The 19,581-nt window shown below is 38.1% G+C and overlaps 1 protein-coding gene across 1 annotated transcript in view; it reads left to right on the top strand.

Annotated features, from left to right (window-relative positions):
- Positions 1–19,228, top strand: part of ngfra (nerve growth factor receptor a (TNFR superfamily, member 16)) — a 39,905-nt gene extending 20,677 nt beyond the window's left edge. Inside the window, exons 4-6 of the mRNA XM_079820986.1 lie at positions 5,695–5,917; positions 6,729–6,889; positions 15,094–19,228. Coding sequence (XP_079677112.1) covers positions 5,695–5,917; positions 6,729–6,889; positions 15,094–15,125 — 416 coding nt within the window. The 3' untranslated portion in view covers positions 15,126–19,228. The remainder of the gene's footprint in view (positions 1–5,694; positions 5,918–6,728; positions 6,890–15,093) is intronic.
- The last annotated feature ends 353 nt before the right edge of the window (positions 19,229–19,581 follow it).

Below are 19,581 nucleotides of genomic sequence, written 5' to 3'. Positions count from 1 at the left end.
TTTACCAGGTGAATGTTTGCTAAAATGGTGTTTCAGATGTGTGACTTGGAAGTACTCTGCTTTGTGTGTGTGCTGTAGTGCAGCATAAGGAGATGAGAGACATCTCTGCAGATGGAACCTGTAAATCATAAAGCATCTGCAAGTGCTGTCTGTTACACTCACACACATATGTTCAGCTTCACTGGCATCAGTTCCTTCTCTCATGTGCCTCTCATCAGCCTCTTTCCTGTGAGGAGAGAAGAGAAACAAATAGAGGGAAAAAAAGGGGAACAAAAGCTCAAATTTGACTGCTTGTACTTCCGTTAGCAGTGTTGGGGAACTTTGCACTTACAGGAATGAATAATGAATTACTTTTTAAAATAGAGAACCTTATTGTAAATTATAATAATAATAGTCACAATATTAGCTGTTTTACTGTAGTTTTAAACAAATAAATGCAGCCTTGGTAAGCATAACTTCAAATTTTCAGACCCCAAACCTTTGAATGGTAGTGTATTTAAAAATACATAACTAAGGTCGCAAACTATTTTTTCTTATTAACATGCATGTAGTGTAGAAAACTATGCTACTTTAAAAAAAAAAAAAAAAAGAATGTAATTCAACTACTTTATTATTAGCTTGTATCTCTGGAAGCGACAGTTACATAATATCTCCTCCAACATTTCCTGACGATAAGTGATCATCCTTTGTGTGTACGGTTACACCACAGAGCAACCTTGTTCTGCCATATGACACACACACACAGTCATAGAGGTCCTTGTGTAGCCTGTACAGATGACCACCCTCTGCGAGTGCCACATTATCGTCCTTAAAACGACCTTTTACATGACCTTTACCGCCTCTTTCTATCCATCTTGCTTTCTGTCTGTGTATCTCTGACCCTTTCATGTCTATTTCTCTGATGGGTCAGTCATTTATGTGCCCTTTGATGAGGGTGGCGTATTAAAAACAAGCTCTTTCATGAGAATCACCAAGGCACACATGTCTGAATGACCAGTCTCTCTCTACGCTGGTGGTCCATGATGTATGGTGATTCACTTCCTGCAGCTCATACAGACTTAAGTGGCATGTGACTGACTGTGTGTGTATGTGACAGAGAGAGAGAGAGAAAGAGAGAGAGAGAGAAAGAGAGAGAGAGAGAGAGAGAGAGAGAGAGAGAGAGAGAGAGAGAGAGAGAGAGAGAGAGAGAGAGAGAGAGAGAGAAAGATGTGCTGAGCTCTTTCCTTTGTTGGATCGATAAGGCCGTTGGACTTTCTTACACTCGGGTTTCAATCTGTGACCTCTATCGCAGCTACTGCATTACACACACACACTCACTGATACACACACACATACAGATACATGTCAGAGTATGTATGTGGATTGGAGCGACAGCAATTTCCCCCTCCCTTCCAAAGCGTTCTGTAACTGCTCTGTTTCAACTCTTCTCCAGGTTTCATTTCTCACTCAAAGTGTTCTAGTTTTGTCACATCATCACTCGCTTGCTCAGATAGAGCTGCAGTGACATGCATTATTTCTGGTTTATCTTTGTTATGATGCATTATGATGCACCAGTGTCATTTTAGTATTATTTAAGTAATATGATTATACTATTAATGTTGAATTAGCTTTCATTTTTATATTTTTTATTCGTTTTAGTTGTCATTTTTAGTTGTCAGTATTTCCATATAGCTACATGCTACAGTATATCTATTTTTAAACTTTTAAACTGTTCGACTTATTTAATTTATTTCGTATTTAGAAGATATAACCATTTAAAACGCACAGTCTCTCACTTCCGCCAATATGGATCAGTGAATTTGATGACATCACACTGCATTTCTATCCAATCAAATGCTCTCTAGAATTGAAAGCGCCCCGCCCCCTACATTATAAATAGACACTGCGCTAAAATCGGTCACTTGTTCACAGATTTATTATTTTCTACATGGTGAATGGCACATAGTGCACTATATAGGGGATAGGGAACAATTAAGACAGTGTAAATATGCTTTCCATTAGGGTGAATGACTGCTCTGGTCCAGAGACATGATAGCACAGAGCGGATCATATGTGCGAGTCGGCGCATACCAGAAAACTTATCGGATCCTTTGAATTCTGAATTCAAAGAAAGCTATATTTTAATGCAGAGATTAGGAGGAGAAATGGTTAGAGATTAGAAGGAAACTGAGGCTTTACCTAGCTCAACGGGTCTGGCCGAGCTGTGATATAAACAAAACAATATTGGCCATTTAAAAAAAGCGGAGGAGCTGTTGGATATGTTACACCCCGTCTTCCTTTTTTTCCGTGGAAATTACATCGACAAATTGAAAAATGCTGTGTTTCAAGGCACTTCACTTAAGTTTTTAATCTAACATTTATAATGTATTTTATTTCAGCATTATTTCAATTACTGAAAACATTTTTGGAATATTATATACGTCTCTTTTCCCTCCAGAATGTTAACTTATACAAAAACTAGATGAAAACAGTTTCAACTGAAAATAAAAACTGAAATAACTGAGGAAAAAAAAACCCAAAATAAAGTATACATGCATGTAACAATAACATACATGCATGTATATAAACAAATAGCCTCAAATTCAAGAACTTCTCTATTTTTATATACATTTTAAATAACAAATCCTTAAGACAGATTAATAAGTCCCTGTGTGTATGTGTGTGTTAATGCCTCCTGCTAGTGTAATTACTGCAGCTAATCAGAGCACTTAACAGCCAAGCTTCTGTTCATCTAGCCATCCATTTGTTCACACACACACACACACACACACACACACACACACACACACACACACACACACACACACACACACACACACACACACACACACACACACGCACACGCACACACTCTCATCAGGCTCTTATCGCTCCCCCTCCTGTCTATCACACACACACACACACACACACACACACACACACACACACACACACACACACACACACACACACACACACACACACACACACACACACACACACACACACACACACACACACACACACACACACACACACACACACACTCTCTCTCTCTCTCTCTCTCTCTCACACACACACACACACACACACATACACACAGAGAATAAGGGTTGCTGTGTGTGTGACAGTCTTTCGAGAGTGTTTTCTGTTAGATAAAGAGAACCATTATAACAAACTTGAAAAGGGATGCCAGATAAGCATTAAAATTCCTTTAAAGAAACAGCATTGTGAGAGGATGAGAATAAAGACTCCTCATTAAAGAAGGCGCCCAGCTGAGGGTTAACAAGCACTTCACACTTGGCACCTTGTTCCGAAAACGCCCAGTGAAGAAGGAAAATCATTAAAATAAAAAGAGAATTATTTGGAATTGTTAACCTTTGACTTGGCTGAGTTTAACTGCCTCAGTCCAATAAAAGCGACGACTCGTTTTCACTTAGGTTTCAAGCTCAGTCAGGCTGAAAACACATCCACATATCGCAATTTCACATACCCTTTTTTTTCAATCAGAGAGCCAGAGAATGAAAAAGAGAGCTTTCAGAAGTCATTTAACTTTTAGTGCATACTCAGTCAGAAAAAAATGAATGAATGTTTCCTTCGTGAAAGAGGGAGGAGACGGTCTTGAGAAGACTGACAGCTACTGAGGGAGAGACAGCAAGTGAAAGAGACTGATAAAGAAAAGAAAGAGGGCTGCCTGCACAAGTCTTCAGATGCCCAGAAGTTTAAAAGGTGTGCTGAAGATAAGATGCCTGTGTGTGTGAGTGTGTGTCTGCAAACCAATCTAGAAAACAATGTTGTTTTTCAAAGTCTCTTTCATTGTGGTTTGACTTCTCAAACATGACTCATATTTATAGACACTTCATAGACTAAAAACAGAAGCAAAAGAAATAAGCTATTAGCTTGTTTGGGAGTTTGGGAACAGAGTAGCTGGTTTCTATCTGGTCTACACTCTCTAAAAAATTATGTGTTGGCTCAAAAAAAAAAAAAAAATACAGTTTCAGAACATTTTTCAGGAAATTTGTATAAATACAATTTTTTTTAGTTTTTACAAAGTACTCAAAAAAAGTTGTAGCCCTGGAATCAATTATTTTATTTTTTTTCCAGTTCAAACAGCTTTCATAGCGCATGCTAACATGACTTATTTAACACATATATTTAATGAACAAGTAAGATATTACTTGTCACTGGCATTAGCGCAGTCATTGCTTATAGAGTCAATGCAGTGTTTACCTTCATACTCTTCAGCACAAAAACCTCAACAATACAGAAGCTCTTTTAAATGTCAAACATAACAGCATTAAACACTAACAGGTCTTTCCCTTCACTAAAAACAAATAAATTAACACTTAATTTCAACATTTATTTGCCTTTTCCAATCCTATGCAAAGCATACTGGGAACTAGAAAACCACAGACCTAATTAAGACCAAAGTTACTACAACCTAATTAAAAAAAAGCCAATTAATGCAGAAATTTGAGTTTAAATTACAGACAATATTAAGTTGTAATGTAATGATCAACATAATTGTGTCAACAAAATAATTGTATTTATTTAAGTTTTGGTAACAGGTCCCCTGAATTACTTTTTAGAGTGTAAGAGGGTCATCTTTAGGGATCTTCAACAAACCAACTGGTCATACCTCTTCAAAGTGTTCAAGCTGGCTTTTAGGTGAGATCTTTTCAAAGCCTAAAAATGTCATCTGTGTAAATCAAGAGTCTTTGTTTTTAACATACAATAAGGCTGCACCTTCTTATAAATCAAAGCAAAGTTCTTGCATAAAAGGTTCTCAGTTTCAGCATTGCTCAATCAGTCACGCATATGGCTGCTCTGGAATAGTTCAGATGAGAATGAGAATATTCTAGAGAGTCATGGTAAAGTTAAGACCTCCTGTTGAGCCAGATCGAACTCTGTCACCGCCAATTTTACGGCCATGAAAGATATGAACCATAACAATCTCCACTCGATTTTGGAATCTTTTCTTAAGAAAGAGTGAAGAGTTCAACAGCATAACATGTGAAAGTGTGTGTGTGTGTGTGAAGTGCAACAGTTGGGTTCCATAATGCTATTCATTTCCTTTTCTCCATACAGAAATTATATTTGTTTTGTATTACAACTTCAAACACATGCTACATTTATGACTTAAAGTCAAAAGCTTTATATTGCACCATTATTTGCAAAGCCTTATTAAATAGATTATTAAACCAAAAGTTTGTAATGTGATTAAACTCAAAACTGGTTCTTTTTTTTTTTCTTTTTTCAAATGACCATGGAGAAAATGAATGGGAAAAATACTTCCGGCACAAAGACTTGTGAAAAAGTGGGCAGCTACTGTCGTGCTCTATTGGGAGCTGGAAAGAGTTTATGGGGGGTTGCCTTTCTATAAATTATGCATCAAATCAATAAAGAGAGGAAGACAGATAAAAAGACAAATAGTGCCTTTAGAGGGTGAAAAAGGCTATATATCATATAACACTATCCAGACAGTGATTGGTCAATTTCACAGCTTCCACTAACGGTCTTACCAGGTTCAGTTCAACATCCCATTTGCATTATTGCATTGCATTATCCCAAATTATATAAATAATAACAGAGTGTGAATTCTGTTTAGATACAGCAGCAGACTGCAGTAGTTTTCACCATCAGTCTATGTAGGTTCTCAGTCATTCTCAGATTGTACCTATAATGTATGTGTGAATGTCTTTTTCTCTATCCTAGATCCGTTGAGTCCTACCTATCCCACTGACACTAGTGATTCTAATTCATTTGTCACCGATCCAAACCGTTTGTGGAGCCCCATCCCCGAAGACGACGACACCACACCCAAACCCAGACCTCCTCACTACATTAGTAAAAGACTCAACGAGAACCTGATTCCCATCTACTGCTCCATCCTGGCAGCGGTCGTGGTCGGCCTCCTGGCTTACATCATCTTCAAGAGGTGAGCAAAAGAGAAAAAAAATATAATCCCTAAAACATAGAAAGTCATAAGAACAGATGGAAAATGATTGATGATAGTGAGGTGGTGAAACATTCAGGCCTTGTCTCAATTGGGATATACTATACATTTGTATTGCTTTTAGATAAAGCTACACTATCGTTCAAAAGTTTGAGCCTGTAAGATGTGTAAAAGTCTCTTATGCTCTGCATTTATTTGATCTAAAATATAGTAAAATATTAATATTGTGAAATATTATTACAATTTTAAAATAACTGCTTTCTATTCATCATTACTCCAGTTTTCAGTGTCACGTGATCCTTCAGAAATCACTCTAATATTATGGTTTCAAGGAAAAGTTATTCTTATTTTCAATGCTTAATATTTTTGTAAAAACTGTACATTTTTATAAAAAAAACTCAATCCTGACCCAAAACTCAACGATTGTGTTATGATGATTACCCACTAACCTAAGAACTTTTATAAAAAATTGTTATGATGTGTATAATATACAATTATATTACGTTTTATGTAATTATTCAAATAAACAAAAAATATATATATTTAAAAAAATGTAGAAAATAGTTATTATTATAGGTTAATTTTGTCTCTTGTTCTGCAAGTTGTAATATTGTTCTAAAACTATAATAAATAAACATAAATAAAGTTATATAAAAAAACATAGAAAATAGTAGGGCGTACAAACATATTTAGAAAAACAAAAACAAATCCACCACTCTGTTGAAATTGAAAGCTGCCAATGTTTTCCTCTCACTCATCACATTCATGTGTACGCCGCATCTGTTTCTCCCAGGTGGAACAGCTGCAAGCAGAATAAACAGGCAGCCAATAATCGCGCAGCCACAGCCAATCAGACGCCGTCTCCAGAGGGAGAGAAGCTGCACAGTGACAGCGGCATCTCAGTGGACAGCCAGAGTCTGCAGGAGCAGCAAGCGCAGACGCAGACACAGATCGGTAAGATCATGGGCTACAGACACAGAGAGGATTATTGTCATTTCTGCAGCTGTAATAGCACAGTCTAAATTATGACAAGTTAGTTTCAAACACTTCCCCCTTCTGCCATTGCCTCAAAACTTACGCCAACGTCCCTGTACTGTATATTTGACAAATATACTCCCATACTTGTCACTCCTCTTGTGTTTATCTTTAGTATCTCTGCCCCATCTCCCCGTTCTCTCTCATATCTTCCTTTTACCCTCATTTCCATGTAAGGCTGGGTGTGGATGACATAGCTGACTGACACGTTTATCATTTAGATCTTAAAAGGAACACACAAGTCGAGAACTGCACACATACACAGGCAGTGAAGAAGTGCTTTAATACATTCCAGAGAAATCTCTAAATCGCGTGTGTGCTGTTCAATAATATTTAAAAGACCATGAGACGGTACAGTCCGGTTGTACTCTCGCACAGGACGGGACTGACGCCATGGGGACGAGACAGTTGCCAAGTTGATTCAACCTGCTGCAAAGTGCAGGGGGGGATGTCAAACATCTTCACTGGGACAAACAGTCATGGGCGGAAGAGCATTAAATATATGCTTATCACTTTATGCAATTGATTCAGCACAGAGAACGCATTTAAAGGTGCAGTGTAACTTTTGCACCGCAAGTGGATCCAAACGAAACTACAGATAATGGTTTCAAAATAAATTTCACAAACGCTCTGTTTGGATTGCTTAAAAAGAAAAACAACAACGACAATTTCAATACCATTTGGTTCAGAAGTTACACCTTTGAAATGTACAACTGAATAGGGCAATGCAAGGGCTTAAAATGCAGAGAGAACTTCCTTTATAGTCTAAAAAATAAGTTGCTAATCAGACCAAATCTTTTAAACACACACATTAAAAAAGGAAAAGCTAATTATTGTTTTTCTTTGCCAGTTTTATTATTGTTATTGTGACTAAGAGAAACAGAGAAATTAAAGATCACAATAAGGGCACAAGCATAGTCTGTTTACAAGGAGAGGTTATTACATAGAACAGTTAATTAGATATTAAAATGTCAAATATGTAATGTTCCGCACAACTGTGTTTGTGTGTATGTGAGAGAGTGAGTACTGGCTTCAGTGAATCACTCCGGATAAAAGCACCTTCTTAATGAATAAATAAATAGCAGCATTTTCATTTGCATTTATTGTAAACGGTTCTGTGAGCCAACAGCATTATGTTAACCTCGCTGTCATACGTACAGCACATCAGTTCAGTACATCCTGAAAGAAAGATTTTATGAAAGAGATGGTCAGACCATTGAATTCAGCCCCGAATTAGACGAGGGAGAACAACAGACAGTCTTGGGTTTTTGGAGATGAGACTTATCACGTTCTTGAGAGGGTGCAGCAGTGCATTATGGGAGCTGGGTCGTGAATAGTGATGGGTTTGGGGAGGGTTTGAGATGCAACCTTTGCAAAGAAACAGGAAAACAAAAACAAGAGTGTTAGGAATGTGAAGCAGACCCTCGACACAACATTATCATAGAGGCCCAGGATTGACCAAAAACATGTTGTTATGGTTCTAGTTTACTATAATAACGTTGGTTTTGTGCGACTCATCAAACAAACCATGTCTCATTTTATCTTATGTCCATTTCTATGCAATTTATCTTCTCATCAACATTTGCTTGCTCTCCTTCCATTCTCTGTCTGCCTTGAGTCCCACAGGATCAGTGGCAGATGCTGTCAGTCCAAACACACACACACACACACACACACACACACACACACACACACACACACACACACACACACACACACACACACACACACACACACACACACACACACACACACACACACACACACACACACACACACACACACACACACACACACACACACACACACACACACACACACACACACACACACACACACACACACACACACACACACAGTACCAAATGTATATTCTATCCCCTAATCCTACCATCACAGAAAACTTTCTGCTTTGTTACATTTTCATTTTGTATGATTTATAAGCTGTTTTCCTCATGGAGACCAAAAAATGTCCCCACAAGGTCAAACATTTCTGCCATTTTGCTCCCACAACGTAGGAAATACCTGAACCACACCAGTGGTGTGCAGTGGTGTTTTAAAATGAGGAGGCAAAGTCCGCTACACACTGGTCACAGACACAAATATGTACCGTTAATTTCCCTAAGCTGATTGCTCACTAAAACCCCAACAGCCATCATGTTTTCAGGCCATTTAAAGTTTGATTTTGACATGACATAAAGTGGTGATATCTAAGTGGCTGAGTTGTTTACTTACTTTTTAATAAGTCTTTCCATTAACGCAATTGATTGTCTTCATTCGGGCCCATTTGAGAACGCGCACGAAAACAAGAGGTGGGATTTATCACGTGAACCAGTCATATTCAATCATATCGCGATGGAGACATTGCCTCCTCTCCTGTGACTTTCCCTCATTCATTCTCAATTACCCCCCATCAAACTCTCCGTACTCTTTGGGGTGTCGATGGGATCAGAGGAGACAAGAGAGACACAGACTCCCGCTGTAACTTCACCTGCTGGTGTCTCTGTTGGACAGTGTTACTTTATGAAAACGACTAACTTTTACATTTTTTATCGTTACATTTGTTGTTTTACTTTTGTAATATAGATTATTTTATCATCCAGACACTGCCTCCCTTGCCTCCTTGGAGGAAACGCCCCTGACAGAACAGGTGTGATTGTTCCATCAGGTCTTTCTGGCAGTGGCTTCCCTCCTTTATTTATTTCTCACACATGGCTACTGTAAACACACAGGCGCCAGTTGTAAACGCATTAGTGCCAAGGGTCTCTCTTTCTCTCTGTCTAAAGCTTCAGTCCTTAGTGCCCACACATGCCGATCAATGCTTTGCGCTTGGGTCTTCTATTACAGAATCTGTCTCCTAATAAAGTAATAAACATGAAAATGTTTTATTTAATTGCTTTAAATAATATTTAGAAGTCTTTTTAATTGATGTATCAGAGCACTTTTTCAATAAAATGAACTATGGGATTGAAAATGACCACATTAAAAAGCCTTTTAAAAGGTTTACAAAAAGCACTGCTTTTTTAGCTAATGAAATATCATTGTCAATTTCATCTTACATAGTCAGAGCCCACTATTCTGGCCAAGAAAAGGGTCTGTCTGATCAAACAAATAAAACCACCTATTACAATTTGTGCAGCTATTTATCTAAACTGTTGGACTTTCAATAAAAGCCAGCCAGTCAGTTTGAAACTGCAGATAGTGCTTGTCAGTTTTGTGTGCAATACACTTTAGATCTGTTTAAGGCTAAAGAAATGTGCACTGGCCGGTCAGTCTGATAGTAGAACTCGCTCATTAGCAGCTGTTGCATGACAAATCGCAGGCTGACTTTGGACCTACTGGTGCGTCCGTGGCTGCTTTTTTTTAATCTACCAACAAGCTGCTAATAAGCATCGGCTACAAATGTTTGCTGCTGCTTCTGTGGAATCATTAAAATGTTCAGACAACCCACACTGCATGTTCAGAAATGTGTGTATGGTTTTTTTTCCCTACTTGTTAAAGCACCCAAGAGACAAGAAGTGAATATGCTGCAGAATCAGCAGTTCCTGACTGTACATATCTCTTCATTTTACTCTTAGTTAGAGTTACTGGTCTCCATTGTATGTTTCTGTCAATTAGGAGTGACAAATAGCTTTATTAGCTGGTGTAAATGTGCTGTGTCGGTAGTTCAGGAGGAGTTACCAACAAACAGTCAGCAGTTAGTGCTGGAAAACCAGTATTTCTTTCTCCATCCCTCTCCGTCTCTCTCTAGCATCTCTCAATCCCAAAGCTTTCACTAGACTCTTGGGAATGAACGGATGGATGAGTGGCTATCAGAGGAGGGGGATGAAGGTGAAAGGGTATTTAAATTTTTTAAGGATTTCAGTCTTCTTCGCTTCTGGCATTTTTGATCTGACGGATCCACACTGCTCAACATGGAGAGCAGTCACGCCATCTGCGGGGGTGGCTGATCAGGAGGGTCAGGACAATTCCTGTCGGGCCATGCATCTGGTCGAAGGCTGGCAATATGGCATGAACTATAGCAAATTTCAGGCGCTCGGCTATCTTTCTGTGACCACTCTGTTTGCTTCCTTTCTATCCATATAGTTTTCAAATTCATTCTCATCCATTTAAAAAACCTCATTTCATTCCAAACCTGTGACTTACTTTCAAGATATTTTGAAGAATGTGTTTGCCGATACAATGAAAGTCAATGGGGTTTACAGCAACATTGGACCCCAATGACATTCATTGTATGAAGAACAAAAAAAACACAAGAAAGTCACACAGTACACAATAAATTCTGATAGAATTCGCCTTTTTGAGTGAATTATCCCTTTTCCTACTTGCATTTGGTACAATTAAATATTTTTCTTTACAAAAAAAAAAAGATTATAAATCACAGACAGTCCATTGTCTGTTATATATGTGCCTTTAAATATAGTGTGCATATTATTGTTCAAACATATTTAACTGTGAGAGAAGAAGATACATTGAAATATTATGTTTACAATTTGCCTACGCACATTTTCTCACACTCTCTCAGAGCTCTTAGAGTTGCTCTTGAGCATAACGTTTGGTCAGAACTACCCTCGGTAGGCCGAGAGAATGTGATTTTTAAAATACTGCATCCCCCATGGAGGACACTTAAAATGTAGGACGCCCCTCAAGGGACAAAAGACTTTAGTATTTCCAGGTTTTTATAGAAAGCATGCACAGAATACGATAAACAATCTCCAGTTTGTTAAACTACAGTTTTTGGGTTAAGTTGTATTTAATAAATGTTGCTTCATTGAGAGCTTGCCAACTACTAGCTAGTTTTTTCTGCACTTCTTATATCAATAGTGTAAGAATACACAGTTTACTTAATTTGGATGGAGTCCCAGATTTTCTATTGACTGGTCCTGGCACTTCTCACCTCTACAAACAAATGTGGAAAATTGTGACCTAAAATTTGAAGTCTAATTGCACAGTACATTTTTGTGTCCTCCAACGGGTGGGTGTGGCTACATTTATCTCTGTAGACTGCTATGATGTCATGGACAAGACAGGATAAAAGTGTTTTTTTTTGTTTTTTGTATTGCACAAATGGCTCAGCTCTGAATTGGTCCAGACACAAAACGGGACCTCAGAACTAAAAGCCTACTTGCAGCATTCCGGAACTGTTTCCATGGCACCGCACAATTGACAACAGATTGAAGGGTTAGTGGGAAAATGAGGCATTTGTGTCTCAGGCTGAATGTAGTAGTGATTGCAGTTAAATGGTTAGGGCAGGCATATGGGGAACGGGATGCTCAGAGCTCCAGGGGGACCGCTCGCCACTCGACTCAAACCGGCTAAAAATGGAACCTGCATGTTATTTAGTGAGAAAAAACTTTTCCTTAAGCATTTCATTTTGGCCCAAATGATGTGAGGCAATGCATAATGTTTCTCTTTAAAGGAACAATTTAGTGCACACCAATAATGTTTTATTTTCTATAAGACTTCTTGCAAGAGTTTCTACCGTAAGCATAACTAAATATCTATCCATAACTAAATCAAATAGAGGTAGAACTAATTGACAGCCTCTAATATAAAGCAACGTTCACTCTGACACTGTACATTGCCTAGCTACAAGTTACTAATTATTCAAAGAAGTTCTACTACAGTAGTTAGCTACAGTACAGCTATAGTAGGCAGCAAATTGTTACACTGTTACAATTATTATATAATTTTTTTAAAATAAAAGCTGTTCTTTTGAACTTTCTATTCATCAAAGAATCCTGGAAAAAGCGAATAACGTTTTCCACAAAAATATTAAGCAGCAACTTTTTTCAACATGTTTAAAAAAAAATCTTGAGCAGCAAATCTATTAGAATGAATTATGAAGGATCATGTGACACTGAAGACTGGAGTAATAACGCTGAAAAGTACAGCTTTGTGTCACATGAATAATATCTATTCACAATATTTCACAATATTTCTGTTTTTACTGTATTTTTAGCAAATAAATGCAGTCTTGGTGAGCATAAGAGAGTTTTTTCTAAAACAGAATACACACACACACACACACACACACACACACACACACACACACACACACACACACACACACACACACACACACACACACACACACACACACACACACACACACACACACACACACACACACACACACACACACACACACACACACACACACACACACACACACACACACACACACACACACACACACACAGCAGCAGCAAATGCTGCCCACAAGCTATTGCGCCGACATAACTTATTTTTCAGTTATTTTGTCTATGGGTCATTATATTTCTTACAGACTTCTGCTCGTTCGAAATCAGATACATAAAGTATCCCAGTAATATTCGAATGCATTAGTGAGAGAGAGATTGCCAATGTGAATGAATTCTACCTGTCTGTGTAGCTTCTCTCTACTAATAGTGAAGCTGTGGGTTTTAGTTTAAAAACAGAAAGCAATATATGCTAGAACTTTTCAGTTTTTAAGCTATTTTATTGATCAATTTTCTGGGAAGCGTTGACAGTAAGTTTCTGCACTACTGAATGATTCTGTGTGCGCACTACTGTCTGTGTGTGTGTTACAATGTAGCAGCACATTAGTTTAGAACGGCGATTAACTCACCTGAACGATAAGCTGTTCAAAAGAAGCATTTACCCGATCAATTGAGTATCCAGATGGTAAATAAACAAACATAACTTGTGGAGTGCTCTCAGAGTATGCATTTATTTATAATTTTCACTGATGGAAATCGAGCGTTTCAATGGTTTTTAAAGATTTTCTAGTGTTTTTTTGGAGTTTTGATTGTAATTTATACAAAATTTTAACTTGATCGGTTAGAAAAGATTTAGCACACTAAGTCACAACAGTCTGAAGGTCTTCTGCTAGGCGGCCATGTTGTTAGTGCCAAAATGACATGATCAGCAACTAGTTTACGTCTAGCTTAAAGCGACATGGCAGAGCATTAAAGTCAACACTAAAGTGTTGAAGCAAAGACTAGTCTGTGCAACCCCTAAGGGTGTGTTCACACTAGGGCTGCCACTAACGACAATTTTTATATCGACAAATCTATCGACTGATTTATCGATTCATCGATTAATCTATCCACTAATTTATCACAATCATTTTCAACAATTTTACTTAAAGACATTTAATTTAACTTGCAACGTTGCCCTTCAGTAATGTAGGCTACTATAAAAAAGTATAAATGTAAACAAGCCCTTGACAAAATGTAAAACTAAAAGAGTAAAAATGTAAAAAAGGTACAAATTTGTAAACCAACATAACAAAAAAAGAGAATATCAGCAAATACTTTTTTATTTAGAATAGTGTTGTCACGATACCAAAATTATGACTTTGATGCGATACCAGACTAAAATGCCTCAATACCGATACTGAATCGATACCATGGCAAAAAACAGTAAAAGTAATTGAATAATATGACAGAACCCACTATTCATTGTTTTATTATTGTTTTAGGGTTAAAACCCCCTAAAAACTCACTTGGCCGGCACGTTCCTGCCCTGCTTCACACAGAATATTAGGTCCGGCCCTTTAAGAGCTGCACGGACCAAATTCATTGTAACACCCGATTTCTCATTCAACTCTGTATACATTCACTAAAGACATATCCGACTGCGTTTACCCGAATACTCGCCAGGACGTGCATTTTTACATATTTTTTACCATTCAAACCCAATAATTCGCGAAACTGCCGCTGCGATCTGTCTGAGCGAAAGGCGGCTGCGCGCTTCAGGTCAGAGTCCGGCAGCGCGCGCGAGCACGTCCCACGTATATATTTGACTGTTCTGCTTCCATTGTTTAGTGAACGGAGGAAGCAGAGCTCACACACACGTCCTCACTCCTGCTGTCACACATCGACACACATTAAGAAATCCTGCTCTTATTAGAGTGCTGTCATTTTTAAGGTACCGGTACTAATACAATTTCATATCGTACCCAACTTACCCAGTCGACGAAAAATATTGACGTCGACTAATTAACAGCGTCGACGATTGTATCGAAAAAAAAACGTGACATGCCTAGTTCACACTTGGCATGTTTGGTTCAATTAAACATTACAGTTCGGTACAGGCACCACGAACTACTAACATTTTCTTTCTCTTTATTCCTCTAGTGGTGAGAGTGGATGGAGGAGGCTCAGCCTGACTCCTCCCAACCTCAGGCCTAACCAGCGAAGAAGAGGAAGTCACGTTGTCAATATAACAATAAAGAGGGGATGAGAGATTGGAGATGGATACAAGGAAGCAGAAAGAGGAGAATGGAGGAGTGAAGCCATGACAGCCATCCAGCAAGGGACACCAATACTTAAGTGACAAGTCCTTTGATCCTTTTGAATCCAGCACAGAAGATACTGTACATTAATGAGCTGGTTCAGTAGCACCGCATCAGTGGATCCACATCAACGATCAGACTCACCGGCCCAAAAGTAGCTACTTCTTAAAAAGACAAGCCTATTACCCTTAAGTTCACCATGATGTATAATGAAACCCACCACAAACTTTGATGAATGTTCAACATATACTGGGTTTATAATGTGACTTTGTGACACAAACTCTGGATGTGTTTGGCTTCACAAGAGAACGTAAAGAGATGGCCATCACAGGCTTAACGGATATCGCGCAATTTAGCAGCCGCACCATGGTTTCTCTTCCTGGAGCCTTCTGCCTGATCTAATAAGGATTTTGTTTTTGCCTTATCTTTGAAGTATTAATAGATTTTGTCTATAACATCAAGGCCCTTTATTTAATCAGAGTTGTACCCATTTTCCTTCAGCCATTTACAGGTGTGTGTTAAAACTTTGGGGGGTGTTGTATGCAGTTAGCGCATACCAGTCTTGTTTTAGAGCAGCTGATCACAGGTCAGCGTGTAAGGGCAACCACTCACAACTGACATTTGTTGACCTTTACTAATGTAATGACTCAGATCTATACTTAGCTCGCCTTCGCTTTTCTCTCTTTCACACTCTCTGTGACAGCCTTTTCTCTATAAAACACACACATAGCGTGTCATATTCCCTGCCTTCCTCTAGTCCTTGCAGTTTAGGTTTCATTGCCTAGATGTTCTCGCCTTTCCTCCTCGGAAATCTGAGTCACAATGCAAATGGAAACCAGAACTAAAAGAGCTGCAGAACTATTTTCAAGCCATCATGCACTCTTAGAAAGATCTACCATGTTTATGTCCTATCGTTATTTCAGCCATGCCATTTTTTTCAGGTTTAGTAGGAATGTCTGGAAATGTAGTTCTGATTCAGATTCAACAGCCCAGGTTCTTAAATGTTTCCATTAATGATTCTTTAAGTACTTTTGAGGAAACCTCATGCACCCCCTCAATATTTTGTCTTAACTATTTACTAAACGAAAATACTAAACAAAAACCATATTTTGCTAAAATATTTTTAAAGTTGTTTTAAGTTGAATACGCCGAATGTGTATCTTTAATTACATATCGTCATATGAATGAACAGTCAGCAACTACACTGACTTAAGTCTCACAAGCCTTAAATAAACAAGCCAATATTAACGTTTTATTTTAAAAGGTTGCTCCTTGACAATTCATATACCATCAAGAGAGAATAATCTGACGTGTGACCAATACTAGGATTCCTTTGTCTATAAGTTCATAAAATCTCTTTCATAAGTTTCTTTTCTTTATCTTTTTCTTGCTCAGGCTCCACAGTCATTGACACTTTACTGTAGCTCTTGATGAGTCATGCTATCTAGGTTTTCCTATCTTTCTTTCCCACTCTGTCTTGGACATGATTCATTCCATGAATGCTGATGCAGATTCAGATGCCATAATGTGGTTTGAATTACACAACCATCCCAGCAGTCATGACTAAGGGGAAATAAGAAAGTACTTTAACATTATTATATCACCTTTAAAGTAAAAAGGAATGGTCTAAACAAACAAGTTAACACTCAACAAAAAAACAGAAGTACTAAAAATAGACTTCCTGTTTCCATCCACTGGGATATTGCACTCGTAAACAGATGTTAGGGACCTAATACAGATATTCCAAAGCGCGCGTGCACACACACACACACACACACACACAGTATCTAATGGACTGTCTTTCGTTGCATTTCTAATGCGCTCACCGTCAGGCTCTGGAATAAACATGAGAGGCATTAGTGAGACATTCCTGTCAGGCAGTTCGTAATTACCCCAGAAGCTTTCCGTTTCTCTTCCCCACAGTGAGTTCACTCTCCTGGGGCTCTGTTAAGCTCAGCTTCCCTTCCCTGGAGCTCTGCCTCTCCATTCCAACTTTTCTGCTCTCAGTTCCACTTATATTACATCAACGATAAATCTTCAGGAAATCCCTTTTTTAACACAACGAATCCCTGAAAAATCCATCTTAAGCAGGTGTCAGTATTTTGGACCATTTCAGCTGATCTAAGCTGGTTGACCTGCGACTATTGTTAAAAAAAAAAAGCCAACTTGACCACCTTAAACTAGTATGACTAGCTCATTATTTTGGTGGTCTGCCAGCTATCAGTTTAGGCCATTATTCCTGTACTCAATGCTAGTCACAGACTGGTTTGAACTGTTACACTCTAATTCTCTAATTCTTGAAGTCATGCATTACCTAAAAGTTTGATATATGAGTCGGTGGAGCATCTCTGCCTGCTGCTTTTTTGGCAGGCAGGTTGTCTGCTCCATCAGCTTTTATACGGCTTTAGTAGCGTGCGTCTCCCCTGGCGCTGCGCTTTCCATTAAATCAGGCAGCGAAGCATATCATTGGCTTCTGGAGTTGCTCGCATACTAGTGTTTAATGCACATCGGGGCTTTAACGCTCACCGATGTTTGTTCTGATATTAGCCTACCTGAGAGAATCTGATGAGATCAAGATAAGATCTCTCGGTCCATCTGTGGGAATGCGCTGAGAACAGAATGGGTTGTGTTGATCCCATTCTTTGCTTCTTTACATAGAGCAGAGAGGTTTGCAGACATCAAATAGCAGGAGTTGTGTTGACATTACAAAGGAGATCTGAGCGATTGATGCTTCTCAGGGGGGATGATGGTGTGATGTATTGTATATTGAAAATATGGCTATATTTTCATAGACTGTTAAAGTGATTTGTTGTTCTAAAGTCCACTGAGAATTTACATATGAGGGAGATTTACATATGAGGGATTTACCATGTGTTTCACATATGAACCAGACGATTTGTGATTGGCATCTACAGGCCGTCTATGCATCAATCAGTCAATCAGTAAGCATTTAAAACAATTGAAGTAAACAAGTGGATTGATTCTTGATTCAGTTCCCTGGAATGTGCCAAAGTTGCCATAAATAAAACCCCTCCACAAGTAAAATATTCACTTAAATGGTTTTAAATCTCCATTTGTCAGCCAGAAAGTGTAAAACAGAACTCTCATTTGCCATATATTCAAAAAAATCCAACCTTATCCACCCTTTCCTCATTTCTACTTCAGTAATTTTTTTTTTTTATAAAACTTTTTTTGTTTAATTTCAAATAGATGTATTCTTTGAGAGCAGTATTTTATAGAGACAGTTTACTTTCGTAGCACTTAAAACAGAATTTGAACACTCAAAGAGTGTCCTTCACCAGAAAGTGCCTGTGGACTCTGTCAGGTGTCTTTGAGCAATGTTCAACAAGCTTGATTTCATGTATTATGTTTGTGTATCCATTTCGCTTGTGTGTTCCGTGTTAATTGTATGTGATTTGCCTTTTTTTTTTGTTATAAGAAAATGTTGATGAATATTACAAAACAGTACATCATTATCCAGCTAAAATACAGTACATCCAGGTGAATGATATGGATCGTTTTAATAGGTGAAGTATCCAAAAACACTGAAAGTATATAAATGTCACTGGTAATTTACATCAGACCACTCTATGCACTCAACTCAGCGCAACCTATTTTTTCAAAAACTTTTAGCTCTTCAACCGTAAGCCTAAAACATGGCAATATTTGATAATTTTGTGTTTCATAAATATGTTGATATGAAAAGGGATTGTACATTAACTATTAGATCAAATAGAGACTATATCACATTTAAGAGACTTAACTTAGGATATTAGGAAGAACCTCCACATGATGCTTTAGTAAATCAATTCCCCTTTTTCGGCCTATCCCTCCAATAGAGCTGAATGTTCTCTGTACGTAATCCATGCTGTACAATGCATTGTGTAAATTGTTTCCTGGAGTTATGACAGTACACTTATGTAAACGAGAAATTAAAGCATTAGAATTCTAATAAATAAAAACCAAATATGACTGCTACAATACGGTCTGTTTCAATCATTTAGTCATGATTCTCACAAAATACAGAATTTCAAAAAAAGGTGTTACACACAATATCATGAACAGTGATTTCTATAAAACATCAAACCTGTACACTTCTATCTAAACGATAACGGCTCCAGGGCGTCACACTAGGGAGTCTGAGCCTTAAACCTCAGATTGTTCTGACTACAGACATTTTCTGAAGGAAAAAAATATCTATAATTACATTTTTAGGCACCTTGTTTTGATTTGTCATGTGAACACCCTGGGAAACACCAAACTCATGATCTACATTTGAGGTTATTCAGTGGTCCAACCTCTATATGGCCCTTAGAGGCTTCACAACTAA

This window comes from Gobio gobio (genome assembly GCF_949357685.1).
Source record: "Gobio gobio genome assembly, chromosome: 1".
NCBI lineage: Eukaryota > Metazoa > Chordata > Actinopteri > Cypriniformes > Gobionidae > Gobio > Gobio gobio.
The sequence above is the reverse complement of the archived record's forward strand: the minus strand, read 5'-3'. Positions and strand labels throughout refer to the sequence as shown.